The sequence below is a fragment of the Nyctereutes procyonoides genome, unplaced genomic scaffold, assembly GCF_905146905.1.
Source record: "Nyctereutes procyonoides isolate TBG_1078 unplaced genomic scaffold, NYPRO_anot_genome, whole genome shotgun sequence".
Classification (NCBI taxonomy): domain Eukaryota; kingdom Metazoa; phylum Chordata; class Mammalia; order Carnivora; family Canidae; genus Nyctereutes; species Nyctereutes procyonoides.
In genome coordinates, this window is record NW_026575042.1 from 1,762,503 (window position 1) to 1,781,750 (window position 19,248).

The 19,248-nt window shown below is 40.8% G+C and overlaps 1 protein-coding gene across 3 annotated transcripts in view; it reads right to left on the reverse strand.

The window, feature by feature from the left end:
* ABHD12 (abhydrolase domain containing 12, lysophospholipase) overlaps positions 1 to 19,248 on the reverse strand; it is a 69,897-nt gene that overhangs the window by 21,242 nt on the left and 29,407 nt on the right. For all 3 annotated transcript variants that reach the window (XM_055320878.1, XM_055320879.1, XM_055320880.1), the window contains exon 2: positions 3,573 to 3,697. In XM_055320878.1, coding sequence (XP_055176853.1) covers positions 3,573 to 3,697 — 125 coding nt within the window. The remainder of the gene's footprint in view (positions 1 to 3,572; positions 3,698 to 19,248) is intronic.

A 19,248-nucleotide genomic window follows, 5' to 3' on the forward strand; every position in this document is an offset into this window, starting at 1 on the left:
TGAATAAACAAACAAAAAGCAGAATCAGACCTGATCTGTTTGTAAACACAGAGAACAAACTGATGGTTGCCACAGGTGGAGGCATGGGGGATGGGCAAGATAGAGGAAGGGGAGTGGGAGGCCCTAGCTTCCAGGTGTGGAGTGAGGAAGTGACGGGGATGGAAGGCATGGCGGAAGGAGTACAGTCAATGATATCATAATCATGTTTATGGTAACACATGGTGGCTACACTCATGGTGGAAAGAGAGAAAGCTATTAAGGGTTAAAGAGACTGCTAAAAGGAAAAAGAAAGAGGAAGCTTAAGGATTATTGTCCTGGAGAATGCTGAAGCAGGTTGGCTGGCCTCTGCTTTAAAAACAAATATATAATTCATAAATCTAAATTATTAAAAAAAAAAAAAAAGCCCAAGGAGTTTGGTGCAGGCCTCTGAACTGAAATATTCCTTCTCACTGAGAGATCCTTCTAGATCTGAGGGCAAAGAAGACCAGAGAAGATATCTAGACTTCATTACTCAGCCATAAAAAAGGATGGAATCTTGTCACCTGAGGCAATGTGGTTGGACCTAGAGGATATTATGCTAAGTGATGTAAGTCAGAGAAAGACAGATTTCACTTACATGTGGCATCTAAAAAACAAAATAAAGGAACAAGCAAACTGAAACAAAAAACTGAAACAGACCCATAAATACAGAGAACTGGTGGTTGCCAGGGTTGGGGCCGGGGGGAGATGGGCAAAACAGGGGAAGGAGACAAAGAGGTACAAAGTGCCAGTTAAATACACACATCATGGAGGTGAGATGTCAACACTACTGTGGTAAGTAAGCCTGTTGCTGACAGAGGGTGACTCCACTTACTGTGACAGGTGCTGAGTACTGTACACAATTGTTGAACCTCTGTGCCACACCCTTGAAACGAGCATCATACCATATGCCATCTATATTTCAATTCAGCAACAAGAAAAAGTCATGTAGACTTCGAGACCACAGAATACTGGGCATCAACCGCCACCACTGACATGGAATCAGACTTTTGAATCTGAGTAGTGAAAAGCATATATGCTCATGTTTATGTGCAGAGACTCAGACAAAAGAGACCAGCAGGAAATAGATAAGCAACAACATTAACAATTTTCTCAGAATTTAATTTTCTTCTTCACTGCCATTCAGGGCTTTTCAGTTAATCTTCTGTGTTTGGAATGCACATGCAGTTCTTGCTTATGAAAATATATTTAAAGTAGAATAATACCTTAAATCATAGGTGCTATGCTTTTTCTAAAGCTTATTTATCTGATTCATGAATGTGATTTCAGATAGATTTGATGTGAACTTAAGAATATTCTCTAATTATGTCCTGAGGCCCAAAAGACCATTTGGACTTCCTTTAGAGTCCAAATGGAAATCCACAGGATTGTGATTCCCATTTTGAAGAGAGAAAAATGGAGGTGCTATCCCCAACACACTGGCCCTCCAGCACCATGGCGTGAACGGCCAACCACTGCAGGGTAGCCCTGGAGACCCTCATCCCCCATAGGGGAGGCAGCACAGACTGCTAACAAAACGATCTCTAAAACTGGGTAGTAGGTGACCCCGCTGCCACACAGCAGACACATGTGAGGAAAGGATAAGCGGCCGGCATCTTCTTATGGAGGTGCAGCGCACTGGACTAGGAGAACCCAAAGCTCTGCTCCTGTGCAACATCCTGCCATTTCATTAAGAAACCAACCAGCAACATTTGTGGGCTGTGTCTGAAGTACTCCAAATAATGGATTAGAAGAAGACCAATTCCATTCCAATATTTGTTGGGACCCCACCATGTGGCAAAGGCACCCAGAAGCCAGCACACTTGGAAAAGGCAGTCAGGGTCCATCCTGAGGTCTGCCATCAGGCTGTCTGCAGCCCCATAGCTTCATGTTTAATGTAAACCCAAACTCCCTTCTGTGCTAGACTGTGGACCTGTGGACATTTAAGGGTTAAAGTCAGAAAAATCAAAACTCCCTTGATTTTAGTTATGTTGTTGGTTCATTTTAAGTTTGTGCTTCTCACACTGGCCAAAACTCAAGTAGATAAATTCCTCCAGGTTCAGAGTATGTTTCCGTTAGCAAAATCAAATGCCTCTTGGTATCCTACAAGTATTTTACACTCGAAACACCAAATAAAAACAGTTCAGATTTACAAAGTATTAAACACGGACTTTACTATTTTTCCTCCTCCTCCTAGTCCTCTTTGAGCAGAAAGTCGCTTTTTAGCAAGTGACTCCTAAGTTCCTGTGATCAAGCTCACTGTAGATTTAGCAAGCCTAACTCATCTGTACGCCCAGGTAGTCATCCTGCCGGCCCCAGTGCCACCCCTATCGCCCTGCTTGTCCCAGGCCACAGTCACACACGGGCCATCTCAACACCTGTCTGTCCTCCCTGCTCACTTCCATGCTCTTCCCTCTCCCTCCTCTCTATTGGCAACCCTGCTGCCTTCTAGGGAATCAAACCCAGCTTTCAAACCCCTCCTCCCAAATACACAAGGTTCAAACATACTCTTTGCAAACCAACAACTAAGAGCATGCACACAGCCCACCTCAACTGGTTCAGATGCTACCCACCCCCGAGCTGAAGGCCATCACTTATGAGTACCTGCTCTGTGTACCAAGCACTATGCTCTATCCTCAAACTAATACTTGCACACCCAGCCTCTTCCATCCTAGCCTCATCTTGTAGGTGTAAAATGATGCTCCCAGCAATTATGTACCTGGGAGCCCTCTGTCTTCTATTTCCTAAGCTTGAGACTTCTGGACCTTTCTCTCCCACTTGCACAAAAGTAAATACACAGTGTGAAAAAAAAAACCACCTTTGGAACACACAAGGTCTAAGTTAACTCAGGGAGACTACAACACCTATAAAGCCAGCATATAATTCCACAGAAACCAAAGCATGTCAGGCTGATTCCCCGCCCCCTCTCCCCCCCTAAAAGGTCCTGGGCTACTTGGGTAGCTCAGGGTTAGGTGTCTGCCTTCAGCTCAGGTCACAATCCCGGGGTCCTGCGATGGAGCCCTGTGTCAGGGGTCTCTGCTCAGTGGGAGTCTGCTTCTCTCTCTCTCCCTCTGCCCCTCCCCCTGGCTCATGCTCTCTCTTGTGCTCTCTTTCTCAAATAAATAAATAAATAAATAAATAAATAAATAAATAAATAAATAAATAAATAAGGTCTTTAACAAAGAAAAAAAGAAAAAGAAAAAGTCCTAATTATTTTTTTAAGGTGATCACTTTTCAGTGGTCATCTTTTCCAAGGACAGTGAGCCTCCTAGATGGCACAAGGGCAGACCACCTGCAACACAACCCTCTTAACATCCTTACCCACAGCAGCTGAAGGACCCCAGCCGTGCAGGAGTTACCTGTGCACCCAAGGGTCAGCCCTGGAGAGCAGCACAGTCACTGCAGCAGCCTGGACCTGAGAAGGGGCACAGGGAACTTTCTGGGCAATAGAAATGTTCTATTTCTTGATCTGGGTGGTAGATATATAAATACATAAATCATCATGCAAATGAACTCTTACTAAAGTTAAAGGCAAAGTGGGCACATGCACTTACCAAAATTCAAGAAAATCAGTTTGGCCTGTATCCCAGGACACAGTTTGATGAGAAATGGAATGGCAACATACAACCCCAGAACACAGAGAAGTATCTTCTTCATTCGGAACCACAGGCCCTTTCGCCTGCAAGAGAAGAGCAATTAACAGGTCAAAGACCGTAGTGCAATTTTGCTACCGTTTATTTTATTTTATTTTATTTTATTTATTTTATTTTTGCTACCGTTTATTAATAGCATTATCAAAATCACTAACCAAAATCCACATGCAGTGTTCCCATAATAATTGTGCCAGTAATATGACTCCCACCTGCTTTTGTTAAAATTATTATTTTAGACAATCTTTCCATTTGAGCTTAGAACTCTCTATTGTGGGGGTAGGGGAAGGGTACGTATTTTTCTCCCCAAAAGCCAAAGGACTGGACCATCTTGATGATTTTCTATGCCCACCCTGGGATCAGAACACAGCACAGACATTAGCTCCTCAGCAAGTGCCCAACCTGACGTCAGATACTAACCGAAGTTTCATCTCCAGAAAGCGGCCAGCCAGCCTTAGGCCGCGTGACCACTGTCCTTCCTGTAAGCCAGCCACAGGCGTAGGCTGCCCACTGCTCCTTGTAGGAAGCAGGAACATGAACAGAACCTGCCCAACCAGGTATGGGGAGGGAGCGAGGAGGGGCAATAAGACTGTGGCCTGTAGCTGACACTCCCTGTCCCTGTGTTCCAGCCCATGTTCCATAGGGCACCACGGGACGGAGGTCCCTTTCCCAGGCACTGTGGGCCAGGTCTCCAGACCCTCTCCTAAGCTCACCAGGCTCCAAGGCTTCCTCATCCTATTCCTGATGCCTTTTCAAAACTGTCCCAAATCCAGAGATTCTAAACTTCTTGGACTAAGGATTTCTCTACAACTAGAAAACTGAAGCCCCCAAAAAGCTTCTGTTTACATGACTTATATTTATTACTATTTGTCATGCAAGAAGTTAAAACAGAAATTTTAAAAATATTTATTCATGTATCTAATAACAAGAAAACCACTAAATGTTAATATAATTAACACCTGTTATTTAAAAAGTGATTATATTTTCCAATTCAAAAACTTTTCATGAGAGAATTTACAAATTTTTTTAAGCCAGCCGCTTAACAGAAGACAGATGGATTCTACATCTAATCTGTTGTGATACGACATGTTATGTAGCATCTGGAAAATTCTGAGAGAATGAGTGAAAAAGGCAAATACCTTTGGGTTATTATGAAAATCATTTCAACCTTTTGGACACTCTGGAAAGATCTTGAGGAGCACTCTTGGGAACCACTGCTCTAACTTGTGAACCACATCTAAACTTCAGTGGAGCCAAGTATTTATTTCTGGACTGCTTCCAAAATAACTATTTAAGGTGGTTTTAAATATAGATCTAGAACTGCTGACACATGCAATGATATAGATGCATCTCAAAAGCATTCTGATAAATAAGACACATACAAAAGACTACATATTGTAGGATCTTATTTACCTAAAATTCTAGAAGAGACAAAACTATAGGGACAGACAAAAAGAACAGTGGTGGCTAGGGGTTGGGGATGCAGGGAGATTACAAGGGGCACAGGAAACTTTTAGAGGAATCCAAATAATTTTATCTTCATAAAAATGTGTGGGTACACATTTGTGTTAAAATAATACCTTGACAAACATGCATAAGACAAACATGCATATCTGAGAGTATAATCCATTCACTCATTCGCCTGCTTTATTTGATGCTAGTCCTCTTTGGGCAGTAGATACTAGGGGAAGAAAAGGAAGGCATCTGCATGTATGCTATGTTCCCAGTTCAGTGGGGCAGACACAGAGCTCTGAGAGAGGCACCTGGTGTAGGGTGATCTGACCCAGTCTGGGCTGCCAAGGAAGAGGCCACTGGGAAGAAACACTAAGTTAGCAATACAGAAGTTAACTAGATGATGCGCAAGAAGAATTTGAAATGACATCTTAGGGGTGTGTGGGTGGCTGGTCTTCAGCTCAGGTCATGATCTCAGGATCCTGGGATGGAGTCTCACACTGGGCTCTCTACTCAGCAGGGAATATGTTTTTCCCTCTCCCTCTGTGCTCACACGTGTATGGACACACACTCTCATTCTCTCAAACAAACAAATAAATCTTTAAAAAAAATAAATGACATCTTAAATTCCATGCACAATCTGCCCTTTCAATGATGAAGAGTGTACAACATTGTGGGTAAAGGTGCTGGGTCTGAACTCAGATGAGCTAGATCAACATTTAACCTACCACTTACTAGCTGTGCAATCCTGGACAACTTACTTAACCTCTCTCAGCTGTGGTTTCCTCCCTGCACAAAGGGCATAAAAGTGGTACCTCCTTTGTGGGGATTACACATAGAGTGCACACATGAGTTCCACGTCCACAATATCTAAGCCGTCATCACCATCTTCTAATTCTCATTAAAGGAAAGAGCAGGGACTGGGCATAGTGAACAGACCTGAAAGGGAAGGTTGAGCACAACGTGATAAGTCCAAAGAGGCCAAGAAGAATTTAGGACGTCATTCTGGGAGAAAACAGAGAACCCATAAAAAAGAAAACAGCTTGCAATCAAATGCACAACCATCAACTGCCAGATGCACAGCTCATGCTTGGGTCCTCCACTCCAGCCACACTGGCCATTCCTATGTCCCTTGCATAATTTTGGTCACTCACCCTCCAGAGCCTGCATAAATGTGCAGTAACACATTTAGTATGGTGTCTAGGCAGCATGGAATTTTATGTCCTCAGAGAAAGGAAAACATAGGACCGACCATACAAAGACTTGATCAAAAACATTCACAGTGGTGTGAAGCCTGGGTGGCTCAGTGGGTTGGGCTCCTGACTCTTGGTTTTGGCTCACATTGTGACCTCAGGGGTCATAGAAATGAGGCCCATGTCGGGGCTCTGCACTCAGCATGGAATTTGCTTGGGGTTCTCTCTCTCCCTCTGCCCCTCCTCATACTCACTCTCTCTAAAATAAAATACCATAAAACAACCAAAAACATTCAAGAAGGTTTTATTCAAAATCGCATTGAGATAATGCAAATGTCTCTCAGCAGGTGAATGGATGAACAAATAATGGTTTGTCCTTAGAATGGAATACTACATGGCACGAGAAAGGAGCCAGCTACTGATATATGCAAACACATGGATGAACCTCAAAATAATTATGCTGAGTGAGGGGCACCTGTTTGGCTCAGTCAGAAGAATGACCCTTGATCGCAGAGTCATGAGTTTGAGCCCCACACTGGAGACAGATTACATAAAAAAATTAAATTAAAAAAACCCCAAAAACAAAAAACCTATGCTGAGTCAAAGAAGCCCAACAAGATGGCCAGGACACCAGCAGACCTGCTGTGATATATCATTTCACCTAAAAAGTATTCCTGTTCATCAGTAAAACCAGCATTGTCTTTTCTGTGCTGTTTCAGGGTGATGGTTCCTCCACAGACAGTGGCTTTTCATCTTCCTCATATTTCGAAATAGTTTATATAAGATGGAAACTGTTCCTTATAAAGTTAAAATAATCTATCAAGAGAAACAAGAGAGAAGAAGGATATAAACAATGTCAGGGAAAATATATAATTTTCTTCATTTCTTCTTAATTATACCTACTTCTTGGGACAATTTTGTTAATTTTCTCAGAAATTCCTTTAGTTGCAACTCTCACTATTGCTGGTAGTATTGCTACTTATGTAGTTACTCCTTGCTAGAAGCATTCACTGTTCTCGATCACTGATAAGAATGAACATATCCCACACAGCCGAGGAAAGCATCACCTCTAGGTGCTAAATAGCACCTGCATGCGACCTGGAGTAATCCTGGAGGCCCACCTTTCTCCACACTACACATATTCCCATGCATAGCAACAATTTTTGCCACAGGCTATACAATGATTCAGTGTGTTTGTCTGTAAAGGTTATTCATATTATTAGTACCATAAACAGATAATCTGAATCCCTTGTTAAGAAATAGGAACTGTAAAAATAAATGCAATGAATGGACTTAGGATGCAGCCCATCACTTGCATTCTTGGGCATTTATTCCAGTGAAATGAAGACTTATTTTAACACAGGAATTTGTACAGGAATGTCTACAGCAGCTCTACTCATAATAGCTCCACCTCAGTTGCTTCTCAAGAGGTGGATAAACAAACTGTTCCTATTGGCCATGGAGCACTAATCAGCAATAAAAATTATTGATTGTGCAACAACTTGGATGAACCTGGGAATTATGCTGAGTTTAAAAAGTCAATTAATCCCAAAAGGTCACATATTGTGTGAGTCCATTTATAAAAATGTTCTTGAATGATAAAGTGAGGGGCGCCTCGTGGCTCAGTTGGTTAAGCATGATCTCAGGGTCCTGGGATTGAGTCCCAAGTCGGGCTCCCTGCTCCTCTGCCTCTCCCCCTGCTTGTGTTCTCTCATGCAAATGAAGTAAAATATTTTTAAAAAGAAAAAAAGAAATGCCAAAGTGACAGATATGGAGATGAGATTAGTGGTGCCTGGGTTTAGGGATGGGAGGGCAAAGGTGTGGGTGGCAATAAAGTGGTGGCAGGAAGCCTGATTAGGGTGGTACATGTGGTACCTATATCCACATGCAAAACAATCTAGACACAGACTTACATCCTTCACAGAAATGAACTGATAATGGCTCACAGAGCTAAATGTAAAATGTGAAGCTATAAAATTCCTACAAGATGGCAGAAGAAAATGTAGGTAACTTTGGGTGGGGTGGTGACTTATTGGATACCACATCGAAGGTTCAATCCAGCAAAGAAACAATTGATAAGTTAGACTTTACTAAAATTAACAACTTCTGCTCTGTAAAAGACAGGATTAAGAGAATGAGAAGAGGGGATGCCTTTGGCTCAGAACCTTGTCATGATGTCATGATGTCATGATGTCAAGGTCCTGGAATCAAGCCTTGCATCAGGCTCCCTGCTCAAACAGGAGCCTGCTTCTCTCTCCCTGCCCCTCCCCTTCACTACTCATGCTCTCTATACAAATAAATAAAATCTCTTTTTGGGGGGATCCCTGGGTGGCTCAGCAGTTTGGTGCTGCCTTTGGTCTAGGGCGCGATCCTGGAGTCCCGGGATCGAGTTCTGCGTCGGGCTCCCGGCATGGAGCCTGCTTCTCCCTCCTCCTGTGTCTCTGCCTTTCTCTATGTCTATCATAAATCAATCAATCTCTATGTCTATCATAAATCAATCAATCAATCAATCTGAAAAAAAATAAATCTTTTTTAAAAAAGAGAACATGAAAAGAGAAGCCAGAGACTGGGGAAAAAACATTTGCAAGAGACGTATCTGAAAAAGGACTAGTTTTAAAAAATACAAAGGATTCCTAAAATTCAACAATGAGAAAACAATCCAATTAAAAAAAGAGCAAGAGACTTGAACAGATACCTCATCAAAAAAGATATATAAATGAGAAGCATATGAGAAGATGGTAAATATTATGTCATTGGGGAATTTCAAATTAAAACAATAAATTACCACCAGACACATATTACAATGGACAAACCCAAAATACAACGCCAAATGCTGATGAGGACATGGAGAACAGGAACTCTCACTCACTGCTGGTGGAAAGACAAAATGATGCACCCTCAATGGTGCTTTCTTACAAAGCTAGACATACTCTCACCTTGCCATCTGGTAATCTCACTCCCTGGTGTTTACTCAAATGAGTAGAAAACATGTTCACAAATAATTATAGTAGCTTTATTCATAGTTGCCTAAAGCCAGAAACAACGAAGATGACCTCCAGCAGGTAACTGGATAAACAAACTGTGGTACAACCAGACAACAGGATGTTATTTAGCTTAAAATGAATGAGCTATTTAGCTATGAAAGGACTTGGAGCAAACTTAGTATCAGTCAGTGGAACTTACTGCTCCTTGTTGTGCCCAAGATCGCGAATCCAAGAAACCACCAAGGAGCCGACACCGATGCAAACACATGAGGGTTCATTGACAAGCTCGAGCTTGGGTCCAAGTATATCCCACACAGGAGCAGGGACTTGGACCCCGAGACTAAGAGGGGTAGCAGATTTATAGGGACCAGTGGCCCATGGGATACGCAGAAAGTTGCACAGTCATGTGGGTCCACACGCAGGTGGCCGATTGAATTACACCTTAGCCTCTAGTATCCACTTGAGCTGGCCTAGTACTGTGGTCAGAATCAATGCGAAGTTTTGGCGGGCACAGAGTGGGGTTACATTTTTGTGAGCCGATTTCCGATTAGGGTGTGCCCAGCGGCTTGCCTAGGGTGGGGCAGCACCTTAAGCAATAAGTAGGTCATGTGGGGGTCATACAGGAGGTGGCAGGTGCAGCACAAAATGGAGTTAGTCCTGCTCTGCTTGTCCAGGGGTAGGGGATTTTTGTTAAATTTTCTGGGTCCCACATCCTGAGTCAAAGAATCCAATCTGAAAAGGCTACATACTATATGATCACAACTACATGACACCTTGGAAAAGACACAACTACGGAGACAGTAAAAAGATTGGTGGTTGCCAGGGGTTAGCAGGGATGGACGGATGAACGGGCAGAGCACAGAGGAACAATTGTGCATGGTACCACGACAGTGGGGATATGTCATCACACAGTTGGTAAAATCCCCAAATGTACAAGTTGAACCCGAATGTAAACTACGGACTTTGGGAGGTGATGATGTGTCCCCACGGGCTCACGACTGTAATAAATGTTCTATTATGGCGCAGGATTGGCAGTGGGGGAGGTTCCCTGTGTGGGGGCAGAGGTATACTTGGAAGTGTCTGTACATTCTGTTCAATTATGCTTGAATCTGAAGCTGCTCTAAAAACAAAGTTTAAGATCATCAATCTCGCAGAATCAAAATAGAATGGCGGTTGTCAGGGGCTGCAAGGAGTGGGAAATGAGAGTTATTAATCAAATGCACCAAGTCTCAATCATGCAAGACGAGTAAGGTCAAGAGATCTACCATACAACACCACTCCTACAAGTAACAATATCCCATTGTACACTTCACATCTTACTAAGAGAGTAGGTATGCTAAGTGTTCTTAGGAAAATAAACTAAAACTTAACCTCTTGCTCTTGTTTTTAAGTGAACAACAATAAGAATGTTGCTTGTAGCTATCAAGTGTTTTGGGACTCCCCAGGAAACCTGAAGCCAAGGGTGGAAAATGAGGCCAGTGCTGGAGTGGTAATTAGTGGTCAGTGACAGCAGATGGAACCAACAGTAAAGAGCACAATAAAGAAATTCACAGCACCAGCAAAAAAAAAAACAAAAAACAAAACAAAAAAAAAAACACAACGCTTTTGTTTCAAAATCTCCACCGCTCTTATATTAATTAGAAAATGTATACCATTCTTATAATCAGAAAGTTCTAGACTTGTAATAATAGGTTCTGCAAGAGTTCCATAACTAAAGGAAAAGGTTTTTGTAATCTAGAAATACAAGGTCTGCATGGTGTTCTCAGCATGCTCCTTCCTCCTTGTCCCCCAACTGCAGTGGTGCCCTAGCTGCCTACAAGGTGTGCCTGGGTAGCTCTCTGGGGCATGCTTCTTTCCTTCTCATCCTGAGAGCCTCTCCTTATATGTGACATGCGTTTCTAGATTTCTGATGCTATTTCTTTTCCTTTTTTCTTTTATTAAAGATTTTATTTATTTATTCATGAGAGAGAGAGAGAGAGAGAGAGAGAGAGAAGAGAGAGAGAGGCAGAGACACAGGCAGAGGGAGAAGCAGGCTCCATGCAGGGAGCCCAACATGGGTCTCGATCCCGGGACTCCAGGATCACCCCTGGGCCCAAGGCAGGTGAGCCAAACCAAACCGCTGAGCCACCAGGGGATCCCTCTGATACTATTTCTTGATATGAATACAGGCACATCTCATTTTAGCGTGCTCTGCTTTACTGTGCTTTGCAAATATTGAGTTTTTTACAAATTGAAGATCTGTGGCAACCCTGCATCAGGCAAGTCTCCTGGTGCTATTTCTCCAATAGTATCTGCTCCCTTCATGTCTCTGGGTCACATTCTGGTAAGCCTCATAATTTTTCAAGCCTTTTCATTATTATTATATGTGTTATGGTGACCTGTGATCAGTGATTTTGACCTGCTGAAAGCACAGATGATGGTTAGCATTTTTAACAAGTATTTGCAAATTAAGTTACATACATTTTTTTAGACATCATGCTATTGTATACTTAATACACAAGAGTATAAACATAATTTTTATAGAACTACCTTTTATATGCACTGGGAAACCAAAAAAATTTTTTGGTTAGCTTTATTGCAGTATTTGTTTTTATCAGTGGTCTACAACTAAACCTGTAACATCTCCAAGGTATGCCCATATTTAATAATTAAGTATAAGTTCTTTTAATACCCAAAAGTATAAACTCCCATAATGAAATTTAATTTCTCTAGATCTTATTTCAATCAGTGCTATGGTCGGTAATGAATCTCGTCAGGAAGCCTGAGTCTTTTTAAAAGGCGTACAGAGAAAAAAAATCTATTATTACCACTTGCATAATCAGCAAGATAAAAATATTTCGTTTAAAAAAAGTTCAAACAGAAAAAATACAAAACTGATTAACAAATCCAAGAGCTGTTTCTTCAAGAAAAAGCAAGAAAAAAATCAGCGAGTTCTGGGCTAGAAAGAGAATATACAAAATTAGGGATCAGAAAAGTGAGGTAACCCCATATGAGATAATCTCTTTTAATAGAGAATATCATGTGCTTTGCTAAGCTAATAAATTTTTATAATTCAATTATGGCTATTTTGTAAGAAAACATAAATAGTGACAATCTTCTCAAATTGTTAGGGAAAAAAAATGAATGAAACCTATAACTAAAGGAGGTACTATTGAAGAAATATATCCTGAAGGACAGTGAACCCAGAAACACCAACAGGCACTCCCCCCTAACTTTTAAGAAATAATTATCAAATCATACCATTAGCGGCAGAACACGGGAAACCAGAGAGAATGTTCAAAAGCAAAGCTGGTTTTAGTATAATTGACAAATACAATCAATACAGTCCCACAAAGAAAACTACCAATGAATTTCAAAGTACAAATCCTGGTAGTATAAAAGCATATTAGGTAGGAATGTAAAACAACGCAGCTGATATGGAAAACAGCTTGGTAGGTCCTCAAAACGTTAAGCACAGAATTACCATATGATCCAGCAATTCCAATTCTTGGCTAAATACCCCACAGAACTAAAAACAGGTACTCAAGATACTGCAGACCGATGCTTACAGGTGCATTGTTCACAGCAGCTAAAAGGTGGAAGCAACCCAACTGTCTCTCAATAGATGCATAAACAAAATGTGATACACACATACATGGAATATTATTTAGGCATAAAAAGGAATGAAGTTCTGATACAATTATACACGATACAACATACACGAACCTTAAAAACATTATGCTGCATGAAACAGGCCAGACACAAAAGGACAGACGCCAAAGGACAAATATTCTATAATTCCACTTATAGGAGGTACTTAAAAATAGTCAAATTCATAGAGAAAGAAAGTAGAATTCTGTTCGCCAGGGGCTAGATGGTGCATGGGGTGGGAAGGAGGAGCTATCATTTAATTGGTACAAAGCTTCTGTTTGAGATGATGGAAAAAATTCTGGAAATTGATAGGGGTGATGTCGCACAATGTGAATGTATTTAGAAATTGCCAGATAATAAAAGAAAGGTATTAAAAGGTTAACAAAGTTCAACATGTAGTCCCAATAACAAATATTTAATTAAGGACATTCCCTTAAGACCATATTCATACCTACCTCAAACCAGTAATTAAAAACAAGCATTACTGATGCGAAAGACACTAGACAGATGATTTCACTATCAGCATGATTTAATACTGTTCTAGAAGTGTAATTTAATAAAGCAAGAGAAGATACAAAGTGTAACTATAAAAACTGGAAGAGAAAAAATACTAGATAGTTGTCTTCAGACAAAATTCAAAAAACTACAAAAAACTAATGAATGAGAAAGTGGCCATTTGCCAAATAAACTCCAATAGCTTTCTGCATACCAAAATTTACAAATTAAAATGTGCATTGGAAAAGGTCCACACCACAATTAGGAAAAAGAATGTTTTAATTCTCCAATAATTGTCTTCACAGGAAATGAGAAAATTATGGAGCTATTTTATAGTCAGGGGTATGAAGTAAGATTTGGTATAATGATGAAACTGTTATGGGTCCTTTATGAGAAGATTTAATATTTCAGGGTATCTTTTCTCTTTTTGATGCTACTATAAATGGAACTATTTTATTAACTTCATTTTTATTGTTCATTGTGAATGTATAGAAATACAATGTTATGCAGTTGGACCCTGATCCTTTTGTGTCTGGCCTGTTTCATGCAGCATAATGTTTTTAAGGTTCCCAGAGTGGAGCCCAACATAGGGCTGGATCTCACCACCCTATGAGACCCTGAGACCATGACCTGAGCCGGAATCAAGAGTTGGACGCTTAACCCACTGAGCCACACAGGTGTCCCTAATCATAACTTTTTTTAAAAAACCTGATAACTTTTGGCTCCCTGAAAAGTTAGCTATTAACAACCTACTGTTGACCAGAAAGAAGCCTTACCTATAAAACAACCTATATTGTATATATTATACCCTGTATTCTTACAATACAGTAAGTCACAGAAAAGGAAATATTAAGAAAATTGTAAGAGAAAACAGAACTGTACTATATAAAATCCATGAATAAGTGAACTCACACAGTTCCAACCGGCATTGTTCAAGGGTCAAGTTTATACTGATCTTATATCCAATAACCTAGCTGAACTTACAAGTTCTAATAGGTTTTCAGTAGATTTCTTACGGTTTTCTCTCTGTAAGACCATGCCATTTGCAAAGAGAAACAGTTGGGCTTCTTCCTTTCTGGTGTGGAGATAACCTGTCATTTCTTGCCCAATGGCCCTGGATGGAACCTCCCACTACAATGATGAATAGAAGTGGTGAGAGTAGACACCCTTGTCTTTTTCTAGTTATTAGGGGGAAAGCACTTAGTCTTTGTCATGTATGATGTTAGCTGTGCAGTTTTTTGATGTGCTTTATCAGACTAAGAAGTTCATTCTATTTCTAGTTTGTTGAGGGTTTATCATGGAAGGGTATTGGACTTTGTCAAATGGTTTATCTGTGTCTATTAAGATGATCATGTGTTTTTTGTCCTCTATTAATATGGTGTATTTCACCAATTGATTTTTGTATGTTAAACCAGTCTTGCAGTCCGGGGATAAATCTCACTTGTTCATGGTGTATAGTGATTTTCTGTACTGCTGGATTTAGTCTGCTAGTATTTTGTTGAGAATTTCTGCATCTATATTAATAAGAGATACTGTCTATAGCTTTGTTTTGCAACGTGTTTGCCTGATTTTGGTATCAAGGTAATGTTAACCATATAGAATAGGTTGGGAAATGTTTCTTTATATTCTTTTTTTTTAATTCATGAAGAATTGATATAAATTTTTCTTTATTTTATTTATTTATTTATTTACGATAGTCATACAGAGAGAGAGAGAGAGGCAGAGACACAGGCAGAGGGAGAAGCAGGCTCCATGCACCGGGAGCCCGACGTGGGATTCGATCCCGGGTCTCCAGGATTGCGCCCCGGGCCAAAGGCAGGCGCCAAACCGCTGCGTCACCCAGGGATCCCATAAATTTTTCTTTAAATGTTTGGCAGAATTTACCAATGAAGCCACCTGGGTGTTGTTTTGTTGTTGTTTTTCCTAATTCAATCTCCTTACTTGTTACAGGTTTACTCAGAGTTCCTGTTTCTTTTTAATTCAGTTTCAATAATTTATGTGTTTCTAGTAATTTGCTTATTTCTTTTTTTCAAAGACTTTAAAAATTTATTTATTTGAAAGCGAGTGAGAGAGAGCACAAGCAGGGGGAGGGGGCAGCAGGAGAGGGAGAAGGAGAAGCAGACTCCCCGCTGAGCAGGGAGTCCAATGCAGGGCTCCATCCCAGGACCATGACCAGAGTCGAAGGCAGATACTTTCTTGCCTGAGCCACCCAGGTGCCCGGAATCTATTTCATCTATGCTATCTACTTTAGTGGCATACAATTGTTTATTCTTCCACAATCCTTTTTATTTTTGTAAGGTCAGTAGTGATGTCCCAACTTTCATTTCTGATTTCAGTTATTTGCATCTTCTTCTCTTGGTCGGTCTAGCCAAAGGTTTGTCAGTTTTGTTTCTCTGTTCAAAGAACCAACTTTCGGTTTTGCCGATTTTCTCTACTATTTTTCTACTTTTTTATTTCATTAATCTCTACTCTTCATTATTTCCTTCTGCTTGTTTTAGATTTCGTCTCGTGTTATTCTTTTTCCAATGTTTTAAGGTAGGTTAGTTTATTGATTTGAGACCTTTTAAAAATTTTGTTATTTACAGCTATAAATTTCTAAGTAGTGCTTTAGCTACATTCCATAAAGTTTTGGTATGTTGTGTCTTGAAGTAGTTTCTAATTTCCCTTGTGAATTCTTTGATCCCTTGATTATAAGGTGTCTGTTTCATGAAACTGACCCTCAATATAAGGAATGCAATTTAAATACATGAAACACACTTTGCGCTCAGCTACTGGGAAGCTGATGATGGTATCTGCTTAACAATGTCAAAAATCCCTTTTGAAATTCACTGAATTCATTTTATTATGCACTCATGGGCTGACACCTGCAATTTCAAAAACAACTCACCATGTTCATAATGTCAACATGGGTCAGGGCAGAAAGAGAGAAAGACTAGAGAGAAAGCAAGGAGCAGAAGCTGCCCCTGGGAGTGGAAGGAGGAAGTCTTAAATAACTGATGCAGCCTCAGATGTCACCAGGGACCAAGCAGGGAAATGGACCTACACGAAGTGGTCTCTTCTCAGATCATGGGGAGAGAACATGCTCTACTGAATGGCAGATATTTCCACCCTAAAGTAATCTTTACATCACTTCTGGTGATTATCAATCCCTACACTGCACTGCTTAACACAGCTCTGGAACTAGGGTGCCCACGCCCCTGCAGAGGAGCAGTGCACAGCCTAGGTACAAGCAGCCGGACATGTGTCCACTTTTGACAAGACGGGTAAGCATGTAAGGACTTGAGGACCTGACTTTTTTTCCTTCTTTAAACATGTTTTCAGATAATATCTGGACCAGTCTTCTCCCATTGCTTTTGCTATCTCACTCTCATAAGAATTTTAAAATTGTGTATCTCTTTGCACATTTAAAAGTTGACACCTAAAATTTGTTATAAGTTTAAAGGGGTGCCTGGATGACTCAGTTGGAAGAATATGCAACTCCTGATCTTGGGGTCGTAAGTTCCAGCCTCAGGCTGGGCACAGAGATTACTTTAAAAAAATAATAATAATAATACATAGATACATACATACAAACAATTTAAGTTTAAAAGTTGCTGGGGCACCTGGCTGGCTCACTTGGAAGAACATGCAACTCCTGATCTCAGGGTTGTGAGTTCAAGCCCCATGTTGGGTGTAGAGATTACTTAAAAATAAAATCTTAAGAAAAATCAAGGGTGCCTAGGTGCCCCAGCACTGAACTCTTGATTTCGGCTCAGGTCATGATCTCAGGGTCATGGGATCAAGCCCCACATTGGCTCTGTGCTCAGCAAGGAGTCTCTCTCTCCCTCTGACCATCCTGCCCACCACTCCCTCTTACTCTCAAACAAATCTTAAAAGTTTTTAGGGGTGCCTGTGGGGCTCAGTCAGTTGGGTGTCCAACTCTTAGTATCAGCTTGAGTCATGGTCTCATGGGTCCTGGAATTGAGCTCCAACTCGGGATCCCAGATCAGCAAGGAGTCTGCTTGAAGATCCCTTCCTACTCGTGAGCACTCTCTTGCTCTCTCTCTCAAATAAATAATGTCTAAAAATTTTTTTAAATTAAATAAATAAGTTGACACACTTAAATAGGAAATAATTTTTGATATATAGTAAATACCGATCATTTAAAGTATACAACTCTCTTAAGTGTATGCAACAGAATCAAAATACCATAGTGACTTAATACCTACTATCATCCCCTCTGAAAATACATGAATATGCTAATTGTTAGGTCAGAAACTTGTGCTTCCTTTTTCCCCTTGAACTTACACTCATATTTTGCTTCCCACAGTATAATCCTAATGTAGTATGTTTTATACTTCAAACTATTTGTTGATATTCTTGTTATATCCCTCTTGAACAAAAATGTATATAAACAGAAATAAAAACATTTTAAATCTCTGTAGCAATAAGATTCTACATTAAAACTTTCTTTCTGGGGATCCCTGGGTGGCGCAGCAGTTTGGCACCTGCCTTTGGCCCAGGGCGCGATCCTGGAGACCCGGGATCAAATCCCAAGTTGGGCTCCCGGTGCATGGAGCCTGCTTCTCCCTCTGCCTATGTCTCTGCCTCTCTCTCTCTCTCTCTCTGTGACTATCATTAAAAAAAAAAAAAAATTAAAACTTTCTGGGGGATCCCTGGGTGGCTCAGCAGTTTAGCGCCACCTTCAGCCCAGGGCATGATCCTGGAGTCACATCGGGCTCCCTACACGGAGCCTGCTTCTCCCTCTGCCTGTGTCTCTCTCTCTCTCTGTCTCTCATGAATAAATAAATAAAATCTTAAAAAAAAAAATGAAACTGTTTCCTTTTGGATGGAGTTATTACAATTATTAATATACATAGTAATCAAGATGACAAATATATTTTGACAAATACACCTGTAAATGAGATGGATTCCACTACTTTTCCAAGTGCATCATGTGTATAGATGTATGTAACTTATTGACAATAAAGGCAGGGGTTAGCATCAATTCTATTTGTTTTTGTTTTTAAATTGTAAGTGCTAGGGACTTCTTCAATCAATAAACCGAAGTTTAGTATTACCACCACTTCTTTTAATTCCTTCAGGGTTATATGCCAAAAATCAGAGTGAAAAAATTATTTTTGATGAACTGGTAGCTTAATTAAGCCCTCTTTAATATTTGTTGACAGCCAAGAATTTGATACCACCTAACTTGTAAAATATTTTTACACCATTAGACATTCCCTATTTATTTCTCAGCTTTTAACAAGATCTGAGCCTCTTCCTCACTTGGAGTCAACCTTGGTCTGCCCTTAGCATGGATCCCAAGAAGTCACCTCCCCCACCCTGATAACTGATCAAGCCTCTCATCCCCTGCTTTTGATGTCTCAGTCCTTGTCCTGCCATTGGCAGGAATTAGGCCAATTTAGCAAGAATTGCTCTACATTTGATATGTCCTCTTAGTAACTCCATCCACTGATTTCCTTAAATCTGCTTGTTGGCTATAAATCCCAAGCTGTCTCCTCAAACGGATTCCAGACAGGACAGGGAACTGACCTTTCCCACCTGGCTCCTCCTTCTGCCTCCTCCAGCCCTCAGTCCACCCCCTAGACCTCTCCCTTCCCCGCAGTCAGTAGGACTTCAGGGCCTGCCTCCATCAGGGGCTCTGAAGGGACTCGGGGACCAGCAAACGCAAACCCTTGAGGCCTAAGAGAATGAGAAACAGGCTGGATATTCTACCCCCTTGGTTGAGCTATGGAAACACGTGAACTGCTGCTTGGTGTTTCCATAAAGTCCCTCACCCAAAATTACATATCAGGGGAGACAACAATCTTAAAAGCCTCTCCC